The sequence below is a fragment of the Mauremys mutica genome, chromosome 24 (genome assembly GCF_020497125.1).
Source record: "Mauremys mutica isolate MM-2020 ecotype Southern chromosome 24, ASM2049712v1, whole genome shotgun sequence".
NCBI lineage: Eukaryota > Metazoa > Chordata > Testudines > Geoemydidae > Mauremys > Mauremys mutica.
In genome coordinates, this window is record NC_059095.1 from 1,913,671 (window position 1) to 1,940,928 (window position 27,258).

A 27,258-nucleotide genomic window follows, 5' to 3' on the forward strand; every position below is an offset into this window, starting at 1 on the left:
AAGCCTTCCATGTTAGTACGGAAGGAGCCGGATTAGGGGTTTGGGCAGCGGGAAAGAGGGCCAGAGAAGTGGTGTCTAAGTCAAAGCACCTATTGATACGACTCCATCCAACAGCAAACTCTTCAGCGGTTTGTTTAGCTTTGCTGCTCCTTGGTAATATTTGTCAGCGTGAGTTGCTGAAAACAACGACTTGATCGTTTGGGCGTGTGAGATAAAGCCTAAGGATCTGAAAGATTACGGTAACCATGGCTACCACTGACTTATCTGAGGGAGTTTGACTGTTTTGTTTTGATTTTAAGTGTCTAATTGTAGTTTAGAAATTGGAATCTGAACGTGCTTTTTACATAGGCACGAAACTGAAGGCATTTCAATGAACTACCTTAGTAAAATCTCTCTTGTGCTACCTAAAGAAGGCCCTTTGTATTCAGACCATGTGTGCAAATTCAAGGGAGTCTCTCCGGCTTCACTTTAGTTTTGCTGCCCTCACTGATGTGGGCTTAGCGCTGCCCGATGGACAGCTTGAGAGTCTGAAGTCTTTTTTTTATCCACAGAAAAGATGTGCCAGTGCAAGCTCCATGCATGTAAACCTACCTGGGCTGCTTCACACCACACCCCTGCAGTGTCTTACCTTTAGAGACTTGCCTACCGTAGGGACTCTTACAAAGACCGTCTCTCCGGTGCTACCCAGGGTTAGGACTAGTGGCAGCCTTAGTGTAGACGGGGCTCTTGTCTCAGATCTGTCTTTACCACTGTCAGTTGTCGCTGTTGTTTATTTGAATTACAGTAGTGCCTAGAAGCCCTGTCTGGTGTCAGGGCTCCAGTGTGCTGTACAAAGGATGAGACAGTCCCTACCCCAGGGAGTTTGCAGTCTAAACAGACAGACAAAGGGTGGGAGGGGAAATAGATGCACAGAGAGAGGAAGTGACTTGCTGACCAGTGGCAGAGCCAAGTCTCCTGAGTCCCAGGCCAGTGCCATACACGCCAGACCGTGCTGCCACGGGAAGCCTACAGAACCCTGCGTACTCTGGGGCTCTCAGTGGCACCAACAGTGTCAGCAGTGGTGTTAAAATTCCCTAGTGTAGACACAGTGGAGGGATAAGAGGGGAGCTCAGTATTCATGGGCCATTAAGTCCTTGGCCCTTTTTTTCTGAGGCCTTGTCTACATGGGGAAATTGTCCAGCATAACTTTTGTGGAATAAGCTCTTCTGCAATAGCTCTGCCATAATCGCTTCCCTGTGGACTCTCTGTTCTGGAATAAAAGTGACTTTTACTCCAGAATAGCACCCATGTGGGAGAGTTACCCCGGACTAGCTGTGCCCGTCCCTTTCCCCTTAATAGACAAGGCCCGAGACTGCTGTTTAGTTCTGCCTATACTGGGAAAATGCATCATGTTAGAAAATGCGCTAATGAATGTTAACTCCTAGGGCTGACCACGATCAGCTGATTTGTCTTGAAACATGAGAGCCCTTGGCCACACAAAGGGGAAAAAACTGTATTAAACATTTGTTAGGTAAGACTCATGTTTTCTAATACGAGGTGTGACGACCAAATGCTGCAGTTGTTTTTTGGGAGACAAGGTGGGGGAGGTAATAGCGTTTATTGGACCAACTTCTGTTGGTGAGAGACGAGCTTTCCAGCTTACACGGAGCTTTGCTTCAGCTCTGGCTTTTTTTTCTTCTTCAGGTTGTTTTTTGTGATATGTACCATTGAGACCCACCAAATTCCTTTCCCATGGGCTACGAAACAGCTATCACACAGTAATTGTTTTCAGTCCTTTGTAGCTTGGGCTGGCTTCAGAGAGCAGCAGAGAGATGAAAGGTGTTCGATCCGTTACCTGTCTCTGAGTCAGCCAGTCCCTTTCGCTAAATAGAACTGTGACTCTCACAGAACTTATGGGAACATTTGGCCACTAGCCTGGGCAGTGCCCATGAAACAATCACATACAATGAGCTGCATTTACCCTACTCAGGGCTTGTCTACACTAGAAAACTGTACCGCTTGAACTGGTCTATTAAAGCCGTACAATCCAGTCCCCCTGACTGGATGCAGATAGACTGGTAGAAAGATGCTGTGCCCTGGAACTGCTGTTCCTATATGGGAAGGGGAATAATTATACAAACCTTACATAACTATAAGTCATCATCCTAGCAGTGCAACTGTGTTAAAAGCCCATATCCTGCAAATGCTTTCAGGTCCTCTTAAAGTTAGTGTATAAAGCCCTCGGATGCCATGTACATTGAATATAGTGTTACTGCTTTATGTGACTGTGGCTTTTTATTGTTGAATGTTTACACCAGGGTAATTCTGACTCGTTAATACAGACAGCCACTTCACCTTGCTCCCTGGACTGGGAGGAACTTGAAGTGCTACAGAAGCAGTATTCTCAGCTCTTGGTGAAAAACACTTTGCTTTTCTCTAGAGGTCTCTGTAGGTCCTCTGAGAGGCTCTGCAGCAGAGGGAGTGGGTGGCCATAACACTTAGCTTTGAGAGTGAAGAAATAAAATAAGGAAAATCCCCAAAGGTCCCCAGTCCTATCTTATGAAAAAGGGGGTGAGCGAGAGAAAAGGGAGCTGAGTGAATAGCTCGGCACAGTTGTATGGTGAAGAAGGCTCTGTAGCTTGAAGGCATGTTCTGAAGCACAGAGTGATAGGTGGTGACTCTTCCTTACTTTTGCCAGGGAAGCCATTTCTTCTCTATCAGTCGGTTACAGCGATAAGTGTATGGTATATGCAGATGATCTCAAATTAGATACGAACAGCCTTGCAAAGGCACTTTCAAATATTCAAGGCTTCCTTTTGTGCTTCATAGTCTCTGGCATTCAGCTTCTGCCTCGCCTCGTTTCTCGAGTAGCACAAAGCACGGCCAGCAAGGCCACACGGTGTAATGTATTGCACCATTATTTTGTGCCCTGTGGTATGACAGACAGACTGGTTTGAGCCTAACCTGTTTTTATCACATATCCCCTTTTACTAACTGCAGTGTTGTGAGACACAAGGCAGTGCTTGTTCCTGCCTCCCCGCCCCTTGATTTCTCTGTGCCTCTTCTTCTGTTTCCTGTGGTTGTGATTATTTGTCTCGGTTGGACTTAGGGTTTCCAGTTTGAGCAGTTTATTTGGTGACAGTTTTGGGGTGGCACTTTTCCGTAAACCTAGCAAACATGGGCAACAGTAACACTTCTTCTGCTATTGGAGTTTTCATGTGTTTTATCAAAAGCAGCTAAAGTGACTGTAATTGTTGGCTCCGTTGCATTTTCTACCCAAAAGTGTAAACGTGAAGTAGACAGAGGAATTGTTGAGTGTGGTGCAAGGGGGTATAACTAGGAGTAACGGGTTGAAACTAAATGAAGGAGGAATATTGGTACGGGGTGAACTTGTGAACAGGGAGATCTCAGGCCTGTCCTACACACAGATTTTGTTCCACTTTACCTGTTTTGGTTCAGGGTGTGATATTTTTTACCAAGATAGTTACACCAGCACAACCGCTAATGGGGTTCAGTTAGACTATTGTAAAGGTGGCTTATGCCATTATGGCTCATTCCCCATCCCGGATGGGAAAAGCTGTCCCAGGTTAGATTCATAGAGTTTAAAGCAGGGGTCTCAAACTCAAATGACCCCGAGGGCCGCATGAGGACTAGTGCATTGGCCCGAGGGCCGCATCACTGACACACCCCCTTGCTGCCCCTGGCCCCACCCCCAATCCACCCCTTCCATGAGGCCCCGCCCCTGCCCTGTCTCTTCTCCACCTCCTCCCCTAAGCGCGCGGCTCCCCGCTCCTCCCCCCTCCCTCCTGGAAAGTGCTAAGCGCCACCAACAGCTGTTTGGTGGCTTGGCGGCGGGGCACTTAGGCGGCGGGTCCCGGAACAGAAGGGGCCCCCCACCGCCGAAGACCGGGCTGCGCTTCGGCGGCGGCGGGTCCCTCTTTTCCCCACCCCGGCCGGTCCCGCTTCCCACCCCGGCCCCGGCCGGTCCTGCTTCCCTCCCCCACCCCCCGGCCCGGCCCGGCCCCGGCGGGTCTCGCTTCCCTTCCCCCCCCCCCCCGGCCCGGCCCCGGCGGGTCTCGCTTCCCTTCCCCCACCCCCCCCGGCCCGGCCCCGGCGGGTCTCGCTTCCCTTCCGCCCCCCCCGGCCCGGCCCGGCCCCGGCGGGTCTCGCTTCCCTTTCCCCCCCCCCGGCCCGGCCCGGCGGGTCTCGCTTCCCTTCCCCCCCCCCCCACGGCCCAGCCCCGGCGGGTCCCGCTTCCCACCCCCCTTACCCGAGCGCGTCTCCGGCGAGGCCTGAGCTCCGTCCCGCTCAGAGCCGCGTGGTGAGGGGGCGGGGCTGTGAGCTCCACGCCGAGCGCAGCGCTCAGCCCAGAGCTCCCAGCCCCGCCCCCTCCCCACGCGGCTCGGATCGGGGCGGGGCTCAGGCGCTCGGACGGAGACTCGGCGCTCTATGCGCCGAGGCTCCAGGAGAGGGGCGGAGGCGGGAGCCTCCGCTTTTCTCTTGGGGGCCCCTGCGGGGCCCGGGGCAAATTGCCCCCTTTGCCCCCCCCTCTGGGCGGCCCTGGGGAGCTCCGCGGGCCGCATGTTTGAGACCCCTGGTTTAAAGCCAGGGGCCATTAGATCAGCTAGTCTGAGCTGTGTATCACAGAGCACTACATTTCACCCAGTTTAATCCTGTGTTGAGCCAAACAACTTGTATTTTGACTAATGAAAAACTTGTGTTTGGCTAAAGCAGATTTCCCAGCCAGCCAGCCACACTAGCACAGCTTTGTGGCTTGAACTATATTGGTATAGTGAAAGCAGTGCAGCCCTTGTGTGTAGACAAGCCCTTATATGGTGGAATAGGCTCCCACGGGAAGATCGACGTTTAAAACTGAACAGGAGACTCCTGAAGAATGTTCCATTAATGAGAGATCCTGCCCTGGGGGAGGGACCAGATGTAACCCGATAAGTCTCTTCCATCTTCACTTTCCAAGATTAACAGCTAATAAGAGGAGATGTTTTAAGCCGTGTTTTACCTGCACCTTTCTTTTTAAGCTTCTCATTTAAACTGGACTTGATCCAATGGTTATTTCACAGGGTACAGAGATGGGGTAAGGCTCATGTGCTCCAACCTCATTTAGCTTTAGCCACTGAAGGGGGCAAGGGCATTTTAACACAATCTACGGGCAGGAGAAATGGGTGGAGGCTAGTGACATTTTCACTAAAGTAAAACCGATGCCAGAACTGGATTGAGCTCTATGAACTAAGACTTCGTCGTACTGGCAGGCAGCTGATTTGTAACAGTGAATTACGTGTACCCGGCCCAGAGGGACGCTGCCACACCCAACCGCCCCCCAGCTATAAGCTCACATTGATGCTCTGATGGACCCCAAAGTGCTCTACAGTGACACTCCTGATTAAGGCAGCTGCCTCGTGGGCAGAGCGTGACAGCTGACCAGAACGCTGGCCAAGCTCTCAGGACTCTGATGGATTTTCCTTAACTCGGGCTGCCATAATGCACTGCATACAGGAAACTGCAATCTGATCACAACTAGGCAGTTGGCAAGTTGTGTTCACGGCTCCTTACTGGCTAAGAACTGGGCACATCCTGCTGATCTTGCTACCCTGTCTTCTCCTCCCCTCAGCTGACCTGCTTGTTTGTCTCATCCGCTTCTTCTGTCTCTTGTTTTAGATTGCAAGCTCTTTGAACAGGGACGGTCATTTCTTATATATTTGTACAGCCCCTTGCACAATGGGGGCCAACCCGTTTGGCCTCTAGGCACTACTCCAAAATAAATGTTAATAGCACCAATCCTTCCCCCACCTATTTAGTTAGAATACCAAATGCACTCAGAGTATGGCTTGCATCTCCAGATGAGCTTGGCAGCAGTTAATCTCCGGGTAAAAGATGCACTGAACGTACAGCCATAGATTACTGTGTAAGTACAATGTCAGCAACTCATCAGGTTCGACAGGACCCATCTGGAACTCTTCTGTCACTCCCTCCCCTTTCCACAAAATATGCTAATTAGGGATGTTAATATCATTTAAAAAGTTAACTGGTCAAACGATTAAAATTATATCATTTAACCAGTTAACCCAGGTCCCTCCGGCCGGCACGGCATGGCTGGGGCTGGGGTCCCCCCAGCGCGGCTGGGGCTGAGGCTGTCGTGGTCTGCCAACCGGCCCGGCGTGGCTGGGGTTGCTGTGGCCAGCACGGCCGGGTGCTGGGGCTAGGGTCCCTCCGGTCAGCTGGTGTGGCCGGGACCGGGGCTGCTCCAGCCGGCGTGCAGGGGGTTAACGGTAAGCCTAATGCTTACTGGTTAATCTTATACATCCCTAATGCTAATTAAAATCTGATGATCAATAGTCAGAAAAAAGAATAATTTCTGCAAATCGAAATCATGGCTTGAACACTGATGTTCTTTCTAAAAGCCAGAGAAGTGTGGGATGTTGAGCAAAATGACAAGAATAAGTGAACAATGGATCAAATTTGAAAATAGGCCTCAAAAGTTGTGAACCCCATCCCCAGTGTGGTGTGATTTCAAAGTTTGCAGGTCCAGCATCAGACAGGCTTGAAAACTCAGCCTAGACAATATACATCATAATTGTAATTGTCTGCCCAGCTGCATGGAGGATCTGGGCTCTGATGTTCTGCTCACCCTGTCTGTGTGGGAAACTCACAGCTGCCAGTGAGAACCCTACGGGTAGCGGGTGAGGAAGTGGGCTCACGGCCCAGCATGTGGATCTGAGGGGAGAATTTTCCCCATAGCGAAGAACGTGCACAAGATATTTCAAGACACCCAAGAAGATATTTACATGGGGAGGAGTCTAGTTACAGTGCAATACCGGCTGTGTCAGAGCTTGCATTCCCTCGTGGGTCAAGCTGGTGTGAAGGAAGCACCGATTAGGGGTTAGCGGGGCTGGCCTTAGAATATGAAGGATGCCAAACTGACTTGTGCCCCGCTCCAGCCGGGGCTGCTGCGGAGATTGAGCAGTCAGTTCCGTTCCCTCCAGTGTCAAGGCCAGAGTTGGAGGTCCGGATGGGCTCAGCTAGTTAGTCACAACTGTGGGGTCCCAGCAGTGTGTGTGAATTACCTGGCCCTGTTTGCTGGTCTTTAGGCTGGCTCTGATCTGCTAGCCGAGAAACCCGTGTCAGCTGCAGGCTGACAGCTTGTTGTCAGTAATGTGAAAATGTAATTTAAAAATTCAGAAATGTGTCTGGGGTTGGGGGAGTGACAGCTAAGCTATGGCCATCAGCATGTTCTGCGCTGCTTTGGAGCTGGAGAACCCGGTCTGATTGCTGTCAAACTGCTTTACTCACAGCATCTTCCCCAGCAGGTAGCTCCATAGGTAGATCACACGTTTTAAATTTAAAAACCAGTCTGTTTTTCTTGTTCTATTTTTAGCATGGCTGACAAGAACAGCGCCCTGAAATGCACGTTCTCTGCTCCTGGCCACAGCACCACTCTCCTGCAAGGACTGGCCTCGCTCCGGGCTCAGGCTCAGCTGCTTGATGTCATCCTCACTATAAATAACGAAGCGTTTCAGGTTCATAAAGTTGTCTTGGCTGCCTGCAGTGACTACTTCAGGTGAGAATCTGACAGGAAAGCAGAATCAGGCATCTCTTCCTTTGCCTTTCCTCCTTTGCTCTAGGAAAGTTGGTGGGCTGCTGTTTGTGAAAGTAAGCAGGGCTTTGGAGCTGTGCTCTGGCTCCGGCTCCAGCTCCGGCTCCGGCTCCGGCTCCGCTCCAGCTCCAGGCAAAAACCTGCAGCTCCACTGCTCAGGAGCTGTTCCGCGCTCCAGCTCCGGGCTCCGCTCCAAAGCCCTGAAAGTAAGGGCCGGCTGCTCACTCACTCTGAGTAGCACCTCAGTCACACTGAAGTCAGTGTGCGGCGTGAGCAGCTATTCAATATTCAATGCTAGGTCTTGGTCTCCTTTCGGAGGCTGCCTGGGCAGTGCTCTCTGCCTGCCAGGGAGGGAAACAGACCTCAGGCCACCCAGCGGTGGCCATTCCAGCTGATTAAGGAGGGTCATCGAGTGGCTCTGAGCTGGAAGGATGGTGGCCACAACCGCAAGAGCCTCCAGGGGAGACGTTAGGTAGCATAATGCAAATGCTACCTTGTTATTTTCAACGGTTACATGTTGTTTTATCTAAGATGTTATGGCCCCATTAAGAACATCAGAATGGCCATCCTGGTCAGTCCAGTGGTCTGTCTAGCCCAGTATCCTGTGTTGGACCAGTGCCAGATGCTTCAAGAGGGAACGAACAGAACAGGGCAGTTACTGAGTGCTCCATCCTCTCGTCCATTCCCAGGTTTAGGGACACCTGGAGCGTGGGGTTGCATCCCTGACTATCTTGGCTAATAGCCACTGAGGTACCTGTCCTCCAGGAACTCAGCTAATTCTTTTTTGAACCTAGTTGTATTTTTGGCCTTCACAACATCCCCTGGCAATGAGTTCCCAGCGTGACTATGCGTTGTGTGAAGAAGCACTCGCTGCCTTCTGTTTGTTTTAAACCTGCTGCCTGTTCATCGCATCCGGTAACCCCTGGTTCTTGTGTTATGGGAAGGGATAAATTACACTTCCCTGTTCATCTTCCACACCCGCCATGATTTTATCAACCTCTATCATATCCCCCCTTAGGCATCTCTTTTCTAATCGGAATGGTCCCAGTCTTTTTCATCTCTCGTTACCAGCGTAGCTGAGCATCACAGCACCCCTGGGAGGCAGGGCAGGGCTGTCCCCCTCCTGGTACCAATGCAGAACTGAGGCAGAGAAATGAGCTAACTTGCCCTAGGCCAGATCTGGTGAGAGGCTGAGGCAAAGCAGGGCGTTGGACCCAGCTGTCCCGAGTCACTAGCTAGCATCCTCACCCTGGGGCCCTCCAGCCTCTGTCAAACTTATTAATTTGAGTGTGGGATCTCTTCCTGACAGGGAGGCGGCAGTTTCAAATGCTAAAGGGTACTGGGGGTCCAACAGGTGTTTTGATCCCTGTGTGCCATGAAGAGTCTGAGTTTCATCGGCGTTCTCGCCGAACGGCCGTTCGACCATGGGAGCTAAAGGGGCAAAGGGCCCAGTAGGTGGAGTCTGCAGTCCCTGGAAGTGCCAGCTCCTGCGTGGCCTGAGGGGCTTGGCTGCTGGATCCTGATGACCAAGAACACCAAGCACTGTGTGCAGGGACGGCTCTTTGATTTTTTCCACCACGTTTTGCTGCCGTTCCAGGCTGCCTTGTTGTGTGTCTGTTTTCTTAGCCAATCCAGGAGCTGTGTTTTTTCCATTATCGTGAGCCCTAAAGGTTTATTGCTCTCCCTAACAGGCAGACGATTAACGATGGAGATGATCTTCCACCAAATGCTAATAGCACCATTTGTATTCATAAATGCTGTATGCAGTGCCACTGCTCGTGTGTTTTCACTGTCAACCATAATTGCCTAGTAGGTTTCTTTTATAACTTCTGTTGTGTTAAGTAGGGCTGTCCTGGGGAACAATGGTAGCATAATCTAGCCTTTGAAAATACCCTGTTTTTTATTCAGGAAGGTGTGTGGCGGGGGAGAGCAATAAATGCCTCTTTCATACTGTTCTGTAGCCTGTATTTCAGAACCATAACACCTGTCAGAGGAATTGCATTATTTCACTATTTCACAGAATCATAGGAGTGGAAAGGACCTCGAGAGGTCATCTAGTCCAGTCCCCTGCCTGCTTCCTTCTTCACATTCAGCTTCTCTACCCCCCAAATACGGATGCATCCCAGGTGGACCGAGAGCAGCAAACTACTCTGGGAGATGGTTATGTGGAGGGATTGTAATATAATGCTCCTTTCTGTTGCATGGACATACAATACCAGTCAATAGTAGTACTGGTCACTGAGCTATGGAAGGCCCATTTTATACCCACGTTTCCCACTCAGCTCAGCTGTCTGTGTGCCCACGCTGGACTGCACCAGTCCTTTTGGCACAGTTTGGGGAGGGGAATTGCAACTCCCCTTCCTCTGATGAAGTCCCCAAGCCATTCTTTTACTCCTGTGTCTAACTCCTTGAAGGTACAAAATCAGTTTCCTTCTCTCCAAGGTGCCCCAATTTAGGTAGCCGTGACCGCCTAGCTAAGACCTTTTAAATCAAAGGAAAGGCCACTGGAGAACATGTCAAACAAAATCCCCATGAAAAGCCTAACTCCTCCAAACTGCCAGATAGTTGTGAGGTTGGGGAGGGGCACTTTTCCCCTTCCCGGGTCTCGAAGGGTCTCTGTACCCTGCAAGCGAAGGTGTAGCTAGTGCGGGTATGCCGGCCCATGCCAGCTTTCATCTGGATAGTGGGGGGAACCAGAGCAGGGAAGACATGGCAGCACAGGCTTGCCATCCCAGTACAAGCCTGCCAGGGACCCTGGCTCCGTACTCGTGCCGAAGGCCGTGCCACCCCGTCTTCACGGCGATTGTTACCCGCACTAGCTAAGTGCAAGGGAGTGTGAGGATTCTTCTAGGCGCCGCAGAGAGAGCTTAACTTGCAGTGTCGATTGCGGCTGCTCCTTGGCATTTCTGCAGCTTCCTGCAGCAGCCCCATGGTGATGTACAAATCCAGGAGGGTGGAACTTGGAAGAGAGAGGCAAAGGGGGCCAGTTGGGGGGTGGGAGGCCCTAAAGTGGGGGGAAGCACATATCTATTAAAAGCCCTTTTTAAATTGCAGACCCTTTGAACCTTTATGCAGCCTGAGCCTGGTTTTGGCGAAAGTGGCTCCTCGTTGCTTCTCCAGTAACCTGTTTGCGAGAGGCGTTTGCTCCCCGCGCCCCTCTGGCAATACTAGCTGAGGCATGTGTTCACAAAACAAACCTTTGCACTCAAGCTCCCCAGAAGTAACATAAATGGTGCCTACGTTTAACGTAAACTTATAAATGATACGCGGCTACAGCCCCGTCACGCCGCAGAGCGTGAAGCTGGGAAACGCAGCACTTACCTGGAACAGCTAGACCTGCAGCACTTGGCTCAGCGTGTACAGCCTGTGGAATTTAGAAACCTCCTGACGAGGGGATCCAGGCCCTAATCTGTGCAAGGCCTGGTCAACTGATTTGCTCACAGCTGTGCTGTAACTAGATATTGTTTTTAACTGCCTGCTAGACCCCTGCCGTCCTCCTGCAATACAACAGCAGCTTTTGGAAGATGTTGCAAACTCACAGTTTCATAGGGAGTGGAGAATAGCCCTCAAAAACAGCAGTAGCTTGCAGGGAAGTACGTAATTGCAGCAAATGTTTGTAGCTAAGTAGTTCTAAACCTCCTCAAATAAAAACACTGACAGTCCTTTAATAGGCTTGGTCCAGATATTTCTGTGAAGTGTAAGACTCAGCAACTGATGCCTGTCACTCCTAGAGCAGTGGGTGTATAAGGGATGTGGCCAAAGCATGCTGGGCATTAGCTTCCAGCAGGATGTCTCAGTGACAGGCCAGCAACGTGCTCTCCACAGTTCTTCATCATGATTACCAAATGGAATTTTACACTCAAGAAAAGTCAGATCCTTGTATTGAGATTTGCAGCCAATTGCAAAGTTCTCCATGTGTCCAGAATCTTAAAGCCATTAATAAGTTCACACACAATACAGTGGGCCAAACTGAAATCCTTGTCTGAACCGCCCTGCTCCATGTAAATCCAGAGCATCATTGAACCTCCAAATACCAGTGCCTGTAGAAATCTGTGCACTCCCATTGCATCCACAAAACCCCCATTTGCACTTGCAAATCAGGAATGTAGGTGTGCAGTTACCCCTGGTTGTTTTTGCAGGAGCAGGATTGAGACTTTTTTTTTAATAGCTGGAATATTTGATTCTTACCTTCGTTGTATGTTCCATGCATAAGTTTAGTATCTGTTATTTTGTGCTCCCATCTCTCTTCTGCAGTTAGGCCTTTCAAGATGCTGTGCTTTGATTACCGCCCCCCACCCGAATCCCTTCCCCCCAAAAAAATCTTAAGGTAGATAGTGCATCACTTTACGCATGATTGGAAACAAAAATGTCTCTTGTGTTTTTGACCTTCAGGGCAATGTTCACAGGAGGGATGAGAGAAACCAACCAAGATGTGATTGAACTGAAAGGGGTATCCGCGAAAGGACTGAAACACATAATAGACTTTGCTTATAGCGCTGAAGTGACTCTCGATCTTGATTGTATTCAGGATGTGCTGGGAGCTGCAGTCTTCCTCCAGATGGTGCCTGTGGTGGAGCTCTGTGAAGAGTTCCTGAAGTCTGCGATGAGTGTTGAAACCTGTCTTAATATCGGGCAGATGGCCACCACCTTCAGTCTCGCATCCTTGAAGGAATCAGTGGACGCGTTCACCTTTAGGCACTTTCTTCAGATTTCTGAGGAAGAGGACTTTCTCCACCTGCCCCTGGAGCGCCTTGTCTTCTTCCTGCAGAGCAATAAACTGAAGAGCTGCAGTGAAATAGACCTCTTCCACGCTGCCATCCGCTGGCTGCAGTATGACCAGTCCCGTCGGGCCAACGCCAGCCAGGTGCTCTGCCACATTCGCTTCCCGCTCATGAAATCGTCCGAGCTGGTGGACAGCGTGCAGACCCTGGACATCATGGTGGAAGATGTCTTGTGCCGGCAGTATTTGCTGGAGGCATTCAACTACCAGATCCTGCCCTTCCGCCAGCATGAGATGCAGTCTCCTCGAACCACCATCCGCTCAGACGTCCTGTCCCTCATCACCTTTGGCGGCACCCCGTACACTGACAACGACCGGACTGTGAGCGGCAAAGTGTATTACTTGCCGGACACCAACGTGCGTCAATTCAAGGAGCTCACTGAGATGGAGGTGGGCAGCAGCCATGCCTGTGTGGCTGTGCTAGACAACTTTGTCTACGTTGTGGGGGGGCAGCATCTGCAGTACCGCAGTGGGGAGGGAGCTGTCGATATCTGCTACCGCTATGACCCCCACTTGAACCAGTGGCTGCGCATCCAAGCCATGCAAGAGAGCAGGATACAATTTCAGCTGAACGTCTTGTACGGCATGGTGTATGCCACGGGTGGGAGGAACCGGTCGGGGAGCCTGGCCTCCGTAGAGAAGTACTGTCCCAAAAAGAATGAGTGGACCTACGTGTGTTCCCTCAAACGCAGGACGTGGGGGCATGCTGGGGCCACAGTGGGAGGCAAACTGTACATATCGGGCGGATATGGAATATCTGTGGAAGACAAAAAAGCCCTGCATTGTTATGACCCGGCAGTTGATCAATGGGAGTTTAAAACCCCAATGAATGAACCCAGAGTCCTGCATGCCATGGTCAGTGCAAATACAAGGATTTATGCCCTAGGAGGGCGCATGGACCATGTTGACCGTTGTTTTGATGTATTGGCTGTGGAATACTATGTGCCTGAAACTGACCAATGGACAACCGTGAACCCTATGCGGGCAGGTCAGTCAGAAGCTGGTTGTTGCTTGTTAGAAAAGAAGATCTATATTGTGGGAGGGTACAACTGGCACCTAAACAATGTAACGAGCATCGTGCAAGTGTATAACACGGAAACGGATGAATGGGAAAGGGACCTGCATTTCCCAGAGTCTTTTGCTGGCATAGCATGTGCTCCAGTTATACTACCACAAATAACAACCCAGAGATAACCATGTGCGACTGTGCTGTCTGTGAGCTCATCTCTTGTGTTGCATGGTCTCAGGACTGTGTGTTGTCTCTTTGTTGTTTGCAAATAACGGTGTGTGTTTCGTTTGTTTGGGGGGAAGGGCGGGGGAAGGAAGGAGGAAAATGCCTTGCATTCCCTTCTCCAGGAAATCTCCTCCTCCTCCTCCTATGTAGCATTCTGGCAGCATGTTCCATCAGAAGCACTTGTCGACCAGTTAGACTTAACATATGCTACAGCTAGACAAGGCTTTTGTTGTTGTTTTGGGGGGAGGATGCATGTCTCTGACTGCCCATCTTTTTAAGGAGGTCATGGATTGCAGGCAGGGACCGCTCAGGAGTGTGTTAAGTACAGTGGGATGTTTAGATGAGTTCCGATTTGATTTCATTAATGTTTCACAGTTCCAGAAGCTCACTGGGGTGTGTCGATTTGTGTCATCTTGTTGTTTTTAACAAACAAAACCAAACTCTTTCTAACAGACTGACCTCCAGAAGCAATAAGGGGATGCTGGGAACTAGACGAGATGAGGTGCTTGGATTATGACGCATGGTCTTGGCTTCCCAAGAAGTGATTTTTTTTCTTTCCTTTTGTCTAATAGGACACAGGTTCTCTCTGGCCACTGAGGTCTGTGTTGATTCTCTTTGCTCTTCACCAAGTGGGACGGTTTAATGAAGCTCCTCTTCCCACTCCTCCAGATAACCATGTATTGTCCTACTCAACAAACCCCCCTTCCCTTGGGGCACCCAAACTTTGCAATCTTCAGGGGCCAGGTTGGCAGCTCGCCAGGAGCTGGAATGCGTTGCTAATTGATTCTAAACATGCCTGATTTTTATAATTGCCAGTAACGTGTGTGACATCCCTGGCAATAAGAACCTTGGAGCAGTTAGCTGTTTGCACCCTGGTGATATAGGCAGAAGGCCCCCAGGGCCCTATTGACTGTGTCTGTCACATCTCCTTCCCCTGTGAGTGCATTTCCCCTCCCATCCCCTATGCAAATGTACCCAAACTGGGTTTTTTAAATACTACCAAAGAGCCAGGTGGTGCTTGGCCTTTTGCGACAAGGTTCCCCCACTACTCCATTTATGAATAAGAACCGTCTGCTCCTAAGAAACCAGAAATCTGTGAAATGTAAATTTCTGTTGCCCCCAAATGTTTTATTCTTTAACTAGAGATTCATTTGAAGAGAGCTTTGTGGTGTGTGAAATAGATTTGTGTTTTCTGCGCATAGAAGGTTATTACCTCTCAGATATGTTTTTTTTTTCAGGTCAGCTTTCTAAGGAAATTGACCTGTTGGTGCATTGAAGTCTCTCCTTTTATCAGGAATTCTGTGCCAAGGGCTTCTTTATCTTTCTCTTTTTTGGTGTATGCAAAATTTTGAGAAATAGTTAGGGTCTGGCATTATATAAATGCTGAGCTGTCACCTTTTATAGGGAGTATAAAACGTCTGTTTTGCTAATGTATCACTGATCAGACCTATTTCTGCCCAAGTGACAAAGCATGAGCTTCATAATTCAAATTCATTTTGAGATATCTTTCTCTCAAATTCAGGTATTTGAAGGAGTGATACAGTAAGTATGCATGTTACCCAGCTAAGCCCCAAATCTGACTTGCGTTAAAACGACCTGGTGGAAATTTAATTCTCCATCTTCATTCTGTATTTTGCCAGTGATGAATTAATAAAAATAAAGCCCCCGTTTGCTGCAGACGTACTAGAGACGCTGCAAAAAAGGTGGCTTGCCAACGAATGGACAAAATTTGAGAGGAAAGAAATGTCAATAGAAGCACTAAAGCAACAAAAGAACAGAGCCCCTTTTATTCAAGTATTCTACCTCTGCATGTTTATCAGAAGTTAGTAAACCCCAAATGTAATCTGCTTTTTTACTTCCAGTTGCAAAGTCCATGTAACTTTGCGTGGGTTTTCTCCCAGAGGAACACTTCAGGGCGCGTCCCTATTTTTTTTCTAACCTTCATATAAATACTCTTTCTACGCCAGCTATGCAGAGCCAAAGAGCAGCCCTCTGATAACAAAGCAAGGTGCATATTCTCAGTGCTCACAGCTACCCTATGGTAAACAAACCAGAGAGTCTGCATGAAGGATGAGGTAGGATCCTGGTGCTAAGGAAAATTAATTTTTTTCATTTCAAGCTTTGACGGTGGTGATTAAATTGTTGCAGGGAAAGAGAAGAGGAATATACGTTAGAAATTTATGAAAAATACATTCTTGGGGTCCTTTTAAAATTACCCTTATGGAAAAAATATCAGTTGGAATTTCTCTTTGGAAGGGTGGCTTCCTTGATAGTGGGATATAAAAAGCCATTCCAAAGTGGGCATTAATTAAGCAGACTTACTGTAGCTTGACACTTACCCACTGAACTAGCCCAGTCACCGTACTGCCCGTCCAATCCCCCATGGAATCTGTGCCAGGGTGGGTTTCCTGATTCTCTGGCTGGAGACGGCTGGCAGAGCAGTGCTATGCACCATCTGTGCATTAATGGAATGTTCTTTTTATAGATCTATATACAAATAAAATTATTTTTCATAATGTTAACTTTCAGAATTCTAGCTGTTCTTAATCTAAAAGAAAGTGGCTAAACTCTTGTGAAAATGTGTATCTTGCATACCTGTAATAAAAGTTGTTTTACTCAAGTAAGATACATAGTAATGGCTCTGAGCTGTTATATACATAAGCTCTGTTACCCTGAAAATAAACTGGGTTCTTTGCTGGATAGAAGCTACTTGAATGAACACAGGTCTCCATTACAATAATGCTGCTTTGTTTCTCATGCACAATTCAACAACTTTGAGTCTTAAAGGGACCCAGTGAGGGCAAAAGGTTCAGCTTTCCCGTATGCATTCTTCTGTTACGAGTCTGTCATCTGGGATTGAGTTTGCTTGGAAACCATCTACCTATGTACAAGTAGCATGGACCTGTTTGGGTGCAGATTTCTCCTTCTCTCCTCACTGGCTTTGTGCCTGTTGTATAGGACAGTCTGTTGTTTGATACCATAGTGATGGGCTCAGTAGAAATACGCAGATAGATTTGTCCAGTATTCATTTTGGGGAGGGAAGGGGTGTGAAAGGACTCGCTTCACTTTTTGTTTTTATTGTAGAACTCCTTACTGGCCACGTTTAGCTGGGGGAGCTGCACTCGGCATGAGCAGCAATTGGACTGGGATCCTCTCCCCTGGAAGAATGAACAAAGCCAAACAAATGTTTGCTTGCATTCTGAGTCCTTTGTTAGATTCAAAGCAGCAATAAACATTACAGGGATAAACCTGATTTGGCACATTTTTAAATACACTTGAACAGATGGGGAGCGGTAAAAGCAAAGCATCATTAGTTCTAGGTATTTGTGCAGTGCAGGCTCATGGCACTACCAGGATAATAGCCTCTGTCATTTTATGGGCCTGAAAATATACTTAAAACTGTAAAGAAAAATGGGAACTCTTGGCAGTGTCCTGTGCTTGGCAGTGTTAGTTTAACACAGCGGTGTCATTTAATACTTTCCCAAAGCTCTGTCTGCTTCATAATCTTACTTCAGTTTCCCCCTACAATAGAACCTCGCTAATTCTCACTTAATAACTCCCCAGGGAGGCTGATGCTCACAAGTATACCCCAGCCGTCTCACCCCAATCCTCAAAGTTTTGATAGCAGGGACTATTTTCTTTTGATTTGGAATGAATAAAAGTGCTCTTCTGCTAGTTCCAAGCACCCTGCCAATGATTTACAATGACAAAATACAATACATTCGGCTCAGCCCTCTTAGCAAGCCACAGCACATTTATTCAAACACTCCCACACCTGTCCAGTGGCCAGTACCTCAATCCATCTACCCCTCTTCAGAGGCCAAATGAAACAAACAAGCCTGCAGTGTCCCCTGAATGTCAGCAAATCCCAGGGCCTTTCTTGAGAACGTCTTGCCAGCCACACCCCTCTCTGTCCTAGCAAGGGTGACCTAGTATCACTTGCTCTGCTGAGCAGCAGATCGTGGGGAGATGCTGCCTGATGAGATGTCATATTACCAACACTCTGTTTGTAATCATACTGATCTCCTTTGTAAAGCACTTTGAGATCTACTGAGGAAAAGCACTAGTTTATGAAACATGAATGATTCAAATCTAACTCATTTTTTCAGAATAAATGATCAAAGTATACTTTGTGATGCACCTTGGTGTTTTTAACTCACGTTTGTTAGCAGACTTCTTCAGTGACCAACTTCTATAAGTTACAGTAGGCCACCCATCATTAGTGTGAATCAACAGGGTTTCACTGCAGGTGCCTTAAGGCAAGAGCAGGGGCGGCTCTAGGTTTTTGGCCGCCCCAAGCAGTCATGCCCGGGAGGCGCCCCCGAGCCGCGGGAGCAGCGGACCTCCCGCGGGCATGACTGCAGAGGGTCCACTGGTCGCGCGGCTCGGCTGGACCTCCCGCAGCTGCGGGCGGTTCGCAGGTCCGGCAGCTCCGGTTGAGCTGCCGCAGTCATGCCTGCGGGAGGTCCAGCCGAGCCGCGGGACCAGCGAACCGTCCGCAGTCATGCCTGTGGGAGGTCCACTGGAGCCGCCGGCCGAGCGTCCCCTCCGCAGTCATGCCTGCGGCAGGTCCGCTGCTCCCGGGGCTCCGGTGGACCTCCCGCAGGCATGACTGCGGCAGGTCCGCCGGCCCAGCCTGCCGCCCCCCCGGGAAAGGGCCGCCCCAGGCAGGAGCTTGCCCCGCTGGGCTCTGGAGCCGGCCCTGGGCAAGAGGAAGGATTGCATTGCTTAATCAACCTAAAGCTCAATTTAAAAAGAGCGGGGCCCATCCCAGTATTTCAGCTGGATATGGGGCTTTTCCAGCAGTACCTCCTAGTGTACTGCCTTTGCTGACGCTTGCTCAGTTTAGACCATATTTCAGGTATTTGTAACTACCTCTCAAGATCCCTTCCACCCCTACATTTCTATGATTTGCTTTGGGAAGAAACTTAATCTGTAAGGTCTTCACCTGGGCATTGTTTTTTAATGAAAAACAACCTCCTCTAATTCCATTTGTTGTGGCGATTCTTGCATCGGACTGTGCATTTTAAACCCTGCCTGGGCATGGTACTCAAACTGCTGACCCTAAAGCTTCCTGGTTTTCCATCCTCATCCCAAGCTACTGCCTGAATTGCAGTAGCACAAGTCTGTCACTTTTTAGTTGAATATTTAAACTGAAGGGAGCCACACAGTGAAGTTTGGAACTACATTTCTGAGCCAGTTGTGATTTTTAACTTCATGACAGTTCAAACCCTGTACGTTCCACAAACCGGGCTAACTGTGCCTGAGGAATCTGGCAAGGAGCAGCTTGAAGACAGCCGCCAAACTAGCTTCATCTGCAGCCTGAAATGAGATTGATTGTGGGACAAAGGTAAAGATTTAGTGCCCAAGGACTAGGCAGCACTGGGAGCCCAGAGTTGTGAACTGAAATGGAAATCGGACTAACTGCTGAGGCAAAAGTTTCTAAGGTTTATTTACTGCACAGAGAGCAAATCAAAGACTCTTGGCTTGGTCCCCGAGGCTTCGCAGCTGCAATTTCACACCCAGGTCCCGGCACATACTTAGGTAGAGCAATTTCTGTGGCTTCTTAAAAATAAAAATAAAACTTTTTTCACTTGTTTATGCAGGCTAGGGGCCAAACTCTGCTTCTGGTTACACGGGTTTAAATCTGGAGTAATTCCTTTGAAATCACTGGATTTACTCCAGATTAACACTAGGGTAACCAGAGCAGAACTTAGCCCTATCGGGAAGTAGTGATATGATATGTATCTTTTCCCCGTCACATTGCTTTGGAATTGTACCCAGGAGTTTTTTACATATAGTATCTGATAACTTTCTAATCAGACCACCGCTCTGTGTCTCTGTAGGAACAGAGCTTGCCATTGTTTTAAGTGCATCATCTTTCCTTCATCCACTAGTGCAGCCTAGGATCTCCAAGCTGGAGACCTGTTAAACGTGCAGCCTTGGAGGACACAGACTTACAGATTCAACAGCCATTCATCGTGCGGAGCGGAAGTCTTGTGTTCAGAGTAAGCATGTTAATGGCAGCATTAAGATACTGATTCATAAATAAATGTGTGGTTTCACTGAGGGTTGAAGGAGACAAATTTGTAATGCAGTCACTACCTAAACTGTAGAGTTTGTGGAAAGGGTTTTTGCATTAGACATGAGTCTTGGCCGTTTCTTAGGAAGTGAATGCAGTCAAATACCACAGTGATGGGTGCATTCTAACCACCTCCCTAGGTGGAAATGCTTTCTGTTTGCTTAGGGAGGAACTTTCTACCCTGCCCCTTTCTGTCTAGTCACCACTCATCACTTTGAGATCTGGATCATAAAGTGACTGATCAGAGAAATCTACTGAACGTGCTTGTTTTCCTAAGTGGAATTCGGAGTTGGAAATGGTTGACTTAAAAATCCCTGAACAAGGCTGCCCCCTCCCCGCCCCGCCCAAAACCTGACACATGTTTATTGCTTGTTCATTACTTGTGTAAACTAGGCGAGTCAGGTTATTGGCTGTAATACAGGCGTTCTCTGCTTACCATATGGGCTTGCTGCGTTGGAGGCTTCCCCATCAAGATCTGAGACTTTTAGGTCATCTTAGACAAGGGGAAAACTATTGTTTGTCCTCTAGGGCTGCAGCTGTTGGGATGGGGTGGGAACCTGTCCTTATCACTGTCTGTAGCAGTAACACAGAAAATATTCCAGCCTTTATACCAGGGCATGAACGCTACCATGCTGGAATTCAGAAAAAGCAAGCCGTGATCCTGTAAATCCCTTTATGGGAGCGTTTCAGGCAGGAGCCTTGAAAAGAACCAAAAAGCTGCATCGTTTCCCAGGACAGGGACTCAGTGACTACTCTGCTTTGGTTTATGGCTTGCGGTTTGGGGAATCTGTCATTCGCATAGTGCAAAACAGGTAACTACGTTCTGCTTTGAATGGGATTCTATGAACAAGTAAATAAGGTTTGAATGAATGAATCGTATCTAGCAAGGGGGACCTTAAGAAGCTGCTTGGAGAGTGCACCTATTGAGGTGCACAGGCCCAGTAGTAGGAAAGCACTTAAGCATGTCAGTAATCCATTCCTGTTCAGCAAAGCTCTTACAATTGTATTTCAAAGTTCCAGAAGCACATGCTTAAAATTAATGCTTTGCTAAAATAGGACTTAATCATGTGCTTAAAATTAAACACATGCTTAAGCGCTTTGCTTCTCTGAAACTGGGTGTGCAAGTGAAGTGCAGACTCATACAACAAAGACAGCAATCTAGTTATGGAAACCACTAAAATGGGACCACGGTTGGTCTGTAAGTAGTTACCTGGTTACACTGCTGAATAAACAACGTTTTGTAATGTTCCAGGCAGTGAAAGTTAAGACACTCAGACACCTGAACTGCTTGGGTTTTCCAGGCATTCTAGTTTATTTGGGGATCCAGTTCCAATGCAACAAATAAGACTTCTGCCTTCAGAAAGTCACTAAGTTCTCCTCCTCCTTTCTGCTGCAGATTTCTGTGAGCCCTAAATATAAACTAACATTTTGTTTGCACTCAAAGTGTTCAGCTAGGCAAGGCAGCAGCAGTGATGAAGCCCAGGGCCCTGCACCAGTTTTCTGCTGTCTTTAGTGCTGATGAGTAGGACAGGTAAAAATATGAAGTTAAGCAGTGTGAACCAAACGGGAATATTCTTTTTCGAGTCGTGTCCCTAGAGGTGCTGCACTTCAGTTGCACATGTGCCCCTCAAGCTCTTCCTCGGAGATTTGTTGTTAGCAGTGTCCGTTCAGCCTGCGTATGCATCCTATACATCCTTGTGTCGTGCTCGGAGCCTATCTAGATAGGGCTGCATGAACGAACTGCCCTCAGTTCCTTCTCAACCGCCTCCGCCTGAGACAGAGCTTGAGTGCATCTGCCTGGAGCATGCCTCGGCTGTCGTTCTTGTGTAGAGCTGTTAGTTTAGTATTAACGTTCCATGCCTTTGTCCAGCTCCAACAATCGCTGTGACAATGGATGCATCCCTGCTGGGATGGGAGCTCACTTGGATTCTTTTACGGCTCAGGGCAGATGGTCACCTCAGGAAACCAGTCTCTGCATCACCCTGTTGGAACCCAAGGCATCAGGAATGCCTGCCTTCATTTTCTACCCCTCATCGGGACAAATAAATCCAAATCATTCACAAAGGAGTAGATGGTTTTCTGGCTAAAGAGAATGTCCACAGTTACATTAGGTAAGAAATATGAGGGATCAAATCTTCATGCCTCAGGGCATATGCTAACTGGCTGGGGCTAGGAAAAAAATCCTGCTGTGGGCTATTTATTCCAAAATGGTCCATTGTGGGGGATTCTTACACCTTTCCTCTGAAGCATCTGGTGTGGGGCATTACAACGGGATACTGGACTAGATAGACCATAGGTCTCCTCTGGCCTCTCTGCTGAGTCTGGACATCTGTCTACCGGGGACTAAGACCTATCAAGTCGGTAGGGGGTGTTGAGGCTGCATTTCAGCAGTGGGTGAAGTAAGCCTTGTCTTGACAGCCTGTGAAGTTCCTTGCGAGCCCGCGTCTACTGGATTAAAAATGCTGTATCAGTGTAACGAATTATAATCTGTAGAGAGAGAGGTAGAAGGATACAAGAGACTGCAGCTCAATGTAATTTGAAACCTCCCAACAAACAACCCGAGAGACCCCCATCCCAACAGTGGGGATAGCAAGGAGGGATGCGGTCACCTTCAGGATTGACTGTTACCATGTCAACTACCTCAGGTTGGATGCATCTAAAGTCGGGCCTTGTTTGCAACAAAACCTGACGCAGGCCTTTTAGCCCCTGTGCTTCCCTAACTCCAGATGAGCTTCGGAGCCACCTTCAGCAGTCTGGTCTGTCCTAATCTCAAAGGTGCTTCTCTCTCAAAAGGTGTAGAGGGATGAGGTTGGTCTATCATTCCAGGATGTCCCTGTTGCCGTTTTCCAGTCAGACGATCAGTGTTCTCCTATGGCCCATCTGTGCTCAAGGTGGAAAGGGGGCAGTCATATAAATAACATTCCTGGCATCGGCCCGTCATTTTGTCAAAGACCTAGCACAGCATTTGCTGGGGGAAGGGTGAAACCTGGCACTGGGCTGAACTGCCTCCTTGCCAGAGCCTTAATGCAATCAAGATTTATATTGGCTTCCAGGCCATGCACTGACTCAGCTGTAGTCCAGACCCCACCCACACCCCATAATGTGCAAGGGGAAGAGAGTCCAGAAGCAAATAAATGTGTGGATTTTTTTAAAAGGAAATTTAATACAATTTTCAAAACTATTGAAGTTTTAACAAGTTTACAAATACTTGCCATGTAAATATCAGAAAGAAAACAGTTACCACGAACAGTTAGCTTTTGTTTAGAGAGACATACAGGAATATAGTCATCAGATCTTTCTATCTGACAGGCTGTTAGCATATTAGAGTGAGAATCATTGCAACACCTATAATGTCATTTCTAATGATTTTATTAAGTTTAACATATTTAACAGACCAGGCATATCTATCAGATGTTAATATTCAGGAACAATTGGACAGGTGTGCCTTTTTGTTTTGTTCTGCAAGTGTACATTGAATATTGAATACAAGATAAAAATATCTATCTATCCTCACTCTGTTTTGCTGGGTATGTAATTGATGTATTCATTTCCCATAATCACAACCTCCCATATTTTTTTGAACCATTTCTCTATGGTTGGACTATTTTTTCTTTTTCCCATTAGTGGCTACCACTAGCTAAGCAGCTACTAGCAGATGAGAGACTAATTTTTCATTTCCTTTTGTGTAACTATTTCTATTAGGAACCCCCAGCAGGATTACCAAGGGATCATTAAACAAATTATTTTAAAATAATGGAATGTAAGCACAAGAACAAAACCTAGTTTAGGCATTGTAATTCATCCAATCACATCACAGGACTCTGGAGCCAAAGCCAAAACACTGTTGGGAAAAAACTGTGTTCCTCCACCATGCACCAGCAGAGAAGCAGAAGTCAGGGGAGGTGAAAGGTTCTGCTGCTTTTGGGATGAAATCTACGCAAATGGCCATCCACAGACTTTCACTCCATATTTAATCACAGAAGGAGAAAGGAAGTTGAATCAAGTTTCATCTTTAGCACTTAATCTTCTGATGGCAATACCAGCAGATTGATATCTGGGTCTATGGATGCTGAATTCCCATTTGTATTAATCAATTCTTAGATCAGGGTAACTCTGCAAATCATTCCCATCCTTCCCAAGCAAAAATAAATGCATGTAGCTAATGAGTCTTAAGTCACAAAATATCTACATTCATTTAGCACTGAAGATCCATTATGCAGCTTGCACACTGTTAATACCGCTATACAGTCAATTCCATTTACTCAGCTGGGCTGTATTTAACTATTTAGTTTGCTGTTTATCTAATTATTTATTCCTGTTCAATAATACATCAGTTACTAAGTTATAAATGAACTGCAGGTTGGTAAATGGTACTCAAGGTAAAATATTACTTTGTTGTTAATAGTAATAATATATTGTGCTTACAGATGCATAATTTCATCCAGCCATCTCCAAGAGTTTTAAAACGTGGACAAGTATCGTTATCTCTCTCTCAAAAGGGAGGGGGATGGGGCACAGACAGGTGAAGTGACTTGGCAGAGACTGCACAGTGAATCAGTGGCAGAGCTAGGAATAGACTCTAGGTTTTCTGACTCCCAGGCCTCTGCTCTGACCACTCGACCATTACAAAATACACCATTATCGGTACTATGGCATGGACTGTTTATGTGACAAATGATGCTCACTTTACCTCAGCTGCTACATAAAAGTGGAAGTATAAAGGCCAACGTGTGGGTGTTGAGAAATACTAGCATGATCAGGATTTATTACTGCTGAATGCCTGCATCTCACCTATCCCAGCACTTGACACCAAGACATCATTAACACAGCTGCAAGGGGTGACTTAGCAGCCTAAGCTTCTGTCTTGAAACAGCTACACTTCCTGGAACCACAGGCTCTAATCTGAGCAGAGTCATCTCTACCCTTCATCCTCTCAAAATCAGAGGCAGTAAGGTCCATGCATTTTACTGAGGGTGGATCTTCTAAGGTTCTGGACAGTAAAGATGCTGGGGCACTTTTCATAAGAGTAGGGGCTGCTACAGAGCAGAAAGGATGTGTGTGTGTGTGGGGGGGGGATATTTTTATATATATAGGAGAGGGGAGGTGTATTTATAGGTGGGTGGAGGGGTATACACTGATAGTTGGGGGGTGGGGGCTGGGTTACCACAGTGTAAATATTGCTTCCACATCTCTCCTAACTTCTTGTACCGTCTCTTGTAGAAGGGGATGGCTGCTGGTGAGCCGTGACTAGCGTTTACTGTGAAAAACATGCTGCTTCCATTGTTACTGTGTCCTCCCTCTTTCCCCCACCTCTAGCATGTTGTTGGTCATTGGGAGCAGGGACTATATATAGTGTTATGCTGGGAGGTACTGGTGACTGCATGGGTCCCAAATTTCTTTGAGAGTGGGTGTGAATAGTGGTCAGGATAAGTTAATCACAAGCCCACCAGCCTAAGACACAAGAGGTTATGAACCTGCCCATGAGTTTAGCCTGGGTGGGAAAAGGGGTTTTCCTTAGTACTGGCAGAAGAACACCCAGAATGGGAGAGACTTGGAGGCAAAGAACAACACAGCCCAGCAGCAGCCAGTGAACATGGTGTTGGACTCTGAGAAAAGCCTAGAGAGAGGTTCTTTTGGGTGTGGTGGTGGTTAAAGAAGCTTGCAGCTGTAGCTAAGAAACTGTTGTTCTGTCTCCGGTTTCTCCTGCATTTGGAAAAGCAGGACTTTGTACTTTCCTTGTAAAGACACAAGACTGCATCAAAGTAAATACCAGACTCCATCCATTTCTAGCCCACAACTGGACCATCCCCAGGACCCCAGACTTTGACTAGCTGCTCAGACCACGGCAGGGGGCAATGATCTATCTAAATTCCTACATGTCTGAACAGGGTGCAGCACAACAGTGCCCTGAGCTGGGAACAGGGCCTCTAGGTGATATCATAAAACAAATAATAAAAATGCTAGTAACCGAGGGTATTATGACAGTTAAAGTCCTGACTAGATACAGACTGTTGGTATAGCTCCTGCCATAAAGTGGACCCCTCCTGTGTAAGGTTCTCAGGCTCTCCCACAATACAAGTTACTTGTATTACAATCCTGCCTACAGGCCGCAGCTGAGATCAGGGCACCAAATTTGTGCTAACCACACAGGAAATTCATGACAGAGGTAGGAGTTGAGCCCAGCTCTCCTGAGTCCCAGCTCGGTGCCTTGTCTTTTCTATAACAAAATCCTGCTCAGTATCTCTCATTAACTCAGACCTGCCTCCCCCAAGCAGTCGGAAACTAGAAGTCAGGACTCTAAAATTAACGAGCTCGGCTTAAATACAAGATTAAATAACATGCTGGGGTACTTATTATTTACCCCCCTGGTTTCTGATCCTTCAGGGTGCCCTTGGGTCACTTTTCCAAGCTGTTCCTGTGTGGGGGTGGGGGGGATTTGGAGGCATCCAGAGCTAGGAAGGTGATGGGGGTAGGAGGCAGGCAGGGCTAGGGTGGAGGCGGGGGGACAGGAGGGGGAAGTGGAGGGTTGGGGGCAGGCAGGGCTGGGGGGGCAGGAGGGGGAAATGGGGGGTTGGGGGGCAGGGCTGGGGGGGACAGGAGGGGGAAATGGTCCGGTTGGGGGGGCAGGGCTGGGGGGGCAGGAGGGGGAAGTGGGGGGTTGGGGGCAGGCAGGGCTGGGGGGGCAGGAGGAGGAAGTGGGGGGTTGGGGGCAGGCAGGGCTGGGGGGGCAGGAGGGGGAAGTGGCGGGTTGGGGGCAGGCAGGGCTGGGGGGGCAGGAGGGGGACGTGGGGGGTTGGGGCAGGCAGGGTTGGGGGGGCAGGAGGGGGAAGTGGGGGGTTGGGGGCAGGCAGGGCTGGGGGGGCAGGAGGGGGAAGTGGGGGGTTGGGGCAGGCAGGAGGGGGAAGTGGGGGGTTGGGGGCAGGCAGGGCTGGGGGGGCAGGAGGGGGAAGTGGGCGGGTGGGGGCAGGCAGGGCTGGGGGGGAGGCGGGGGGACAGGAGGGGGACGTGGGGGGTTGGGGGCAGGCAGGGCTGGGGGGGCAGGAGGAGGAAGTGGGGGGTTGGGGGCAGGCAGGGCTGGGGGGGAAGTGGGGGGTTGGGGGCAGGCAGGGCTGGGGGGGAGGCGGGGGGACAGGAGGGGGAAGTGGGGGGTTGGGGGCAGGCAGGGCTGGGGGGGCAGGAGGGGGAAGTGGGGGGTTGGGGGCAGGCAGGGCGGGGGGGCAGGAGGAGGAAGTGGGGGGTTGGGGGCAGGCAGGGCTGGGGGGAAGGCGGGGGGGTTGTGGTAGCTAGAATAGGGGGCCCCGCCCCATCCATCTATTCTTGCTGGATGGGAAGCGGCAAAGAGGAGCCTAGATTTACGGCGCATGCGCGCTGGACCGTGCCCAACCTGCTCCTCTTCCTTCCCCTCCCAACTCATCTTTAAAGGGCCAGTACCTGCGGGGAAGGCAGGAGAGCCCGCCGCTGCGCGTGTGCAATGGCGTCTGCTGCAGTTCGCCCCGCGCACGCATGCGCACTTGGTTCATTTCGCCCCGGCGCGGGCGCTGCTGGTCTCCACCCCCTGCCCTGCCCCTCCGCCC

The 27,258-nt window shown here is 48.9% G+C and overlaps 1 protein-coding gene across 4 annotated transcripts in view; it reads left to right on the forward strand.

Annotated features, from left to right (window-relative positions):
- The window catches only part of KLHL26 (kelch like family member 26), a 30,960-nt gene extending 13,267 nt beyond the window's left edge, over nt 1–17,693 (forward strand). For 2 of the 4 annotated variants that reach the window (XM_044999053.1, XM_044999055.1), the window contains exons 2-3: nt 7,370–7,552; nt 11,981–17,693. In XM_044999053.1, the coding sequence (XP_044854988.1) occupies nt 7,370–7,552; nt 11,981–13,562 (1,765 nt within the window). In that variant the 3' untranslated portion in view covers nt 13,563–17,693. Of the gene's footprint in view, nt 1–7,369; nt 7,553–9,333; nt 9,398–11,980 lie in introns of those variants that run through there. The other 2 variants (XM_044999057.1, XM_044999056.1) reach the window with 2 other exon arrangements.
- The last annotated feature ends 9,565 nt before the right edge of the window (nt 17,694–27,258 follow it).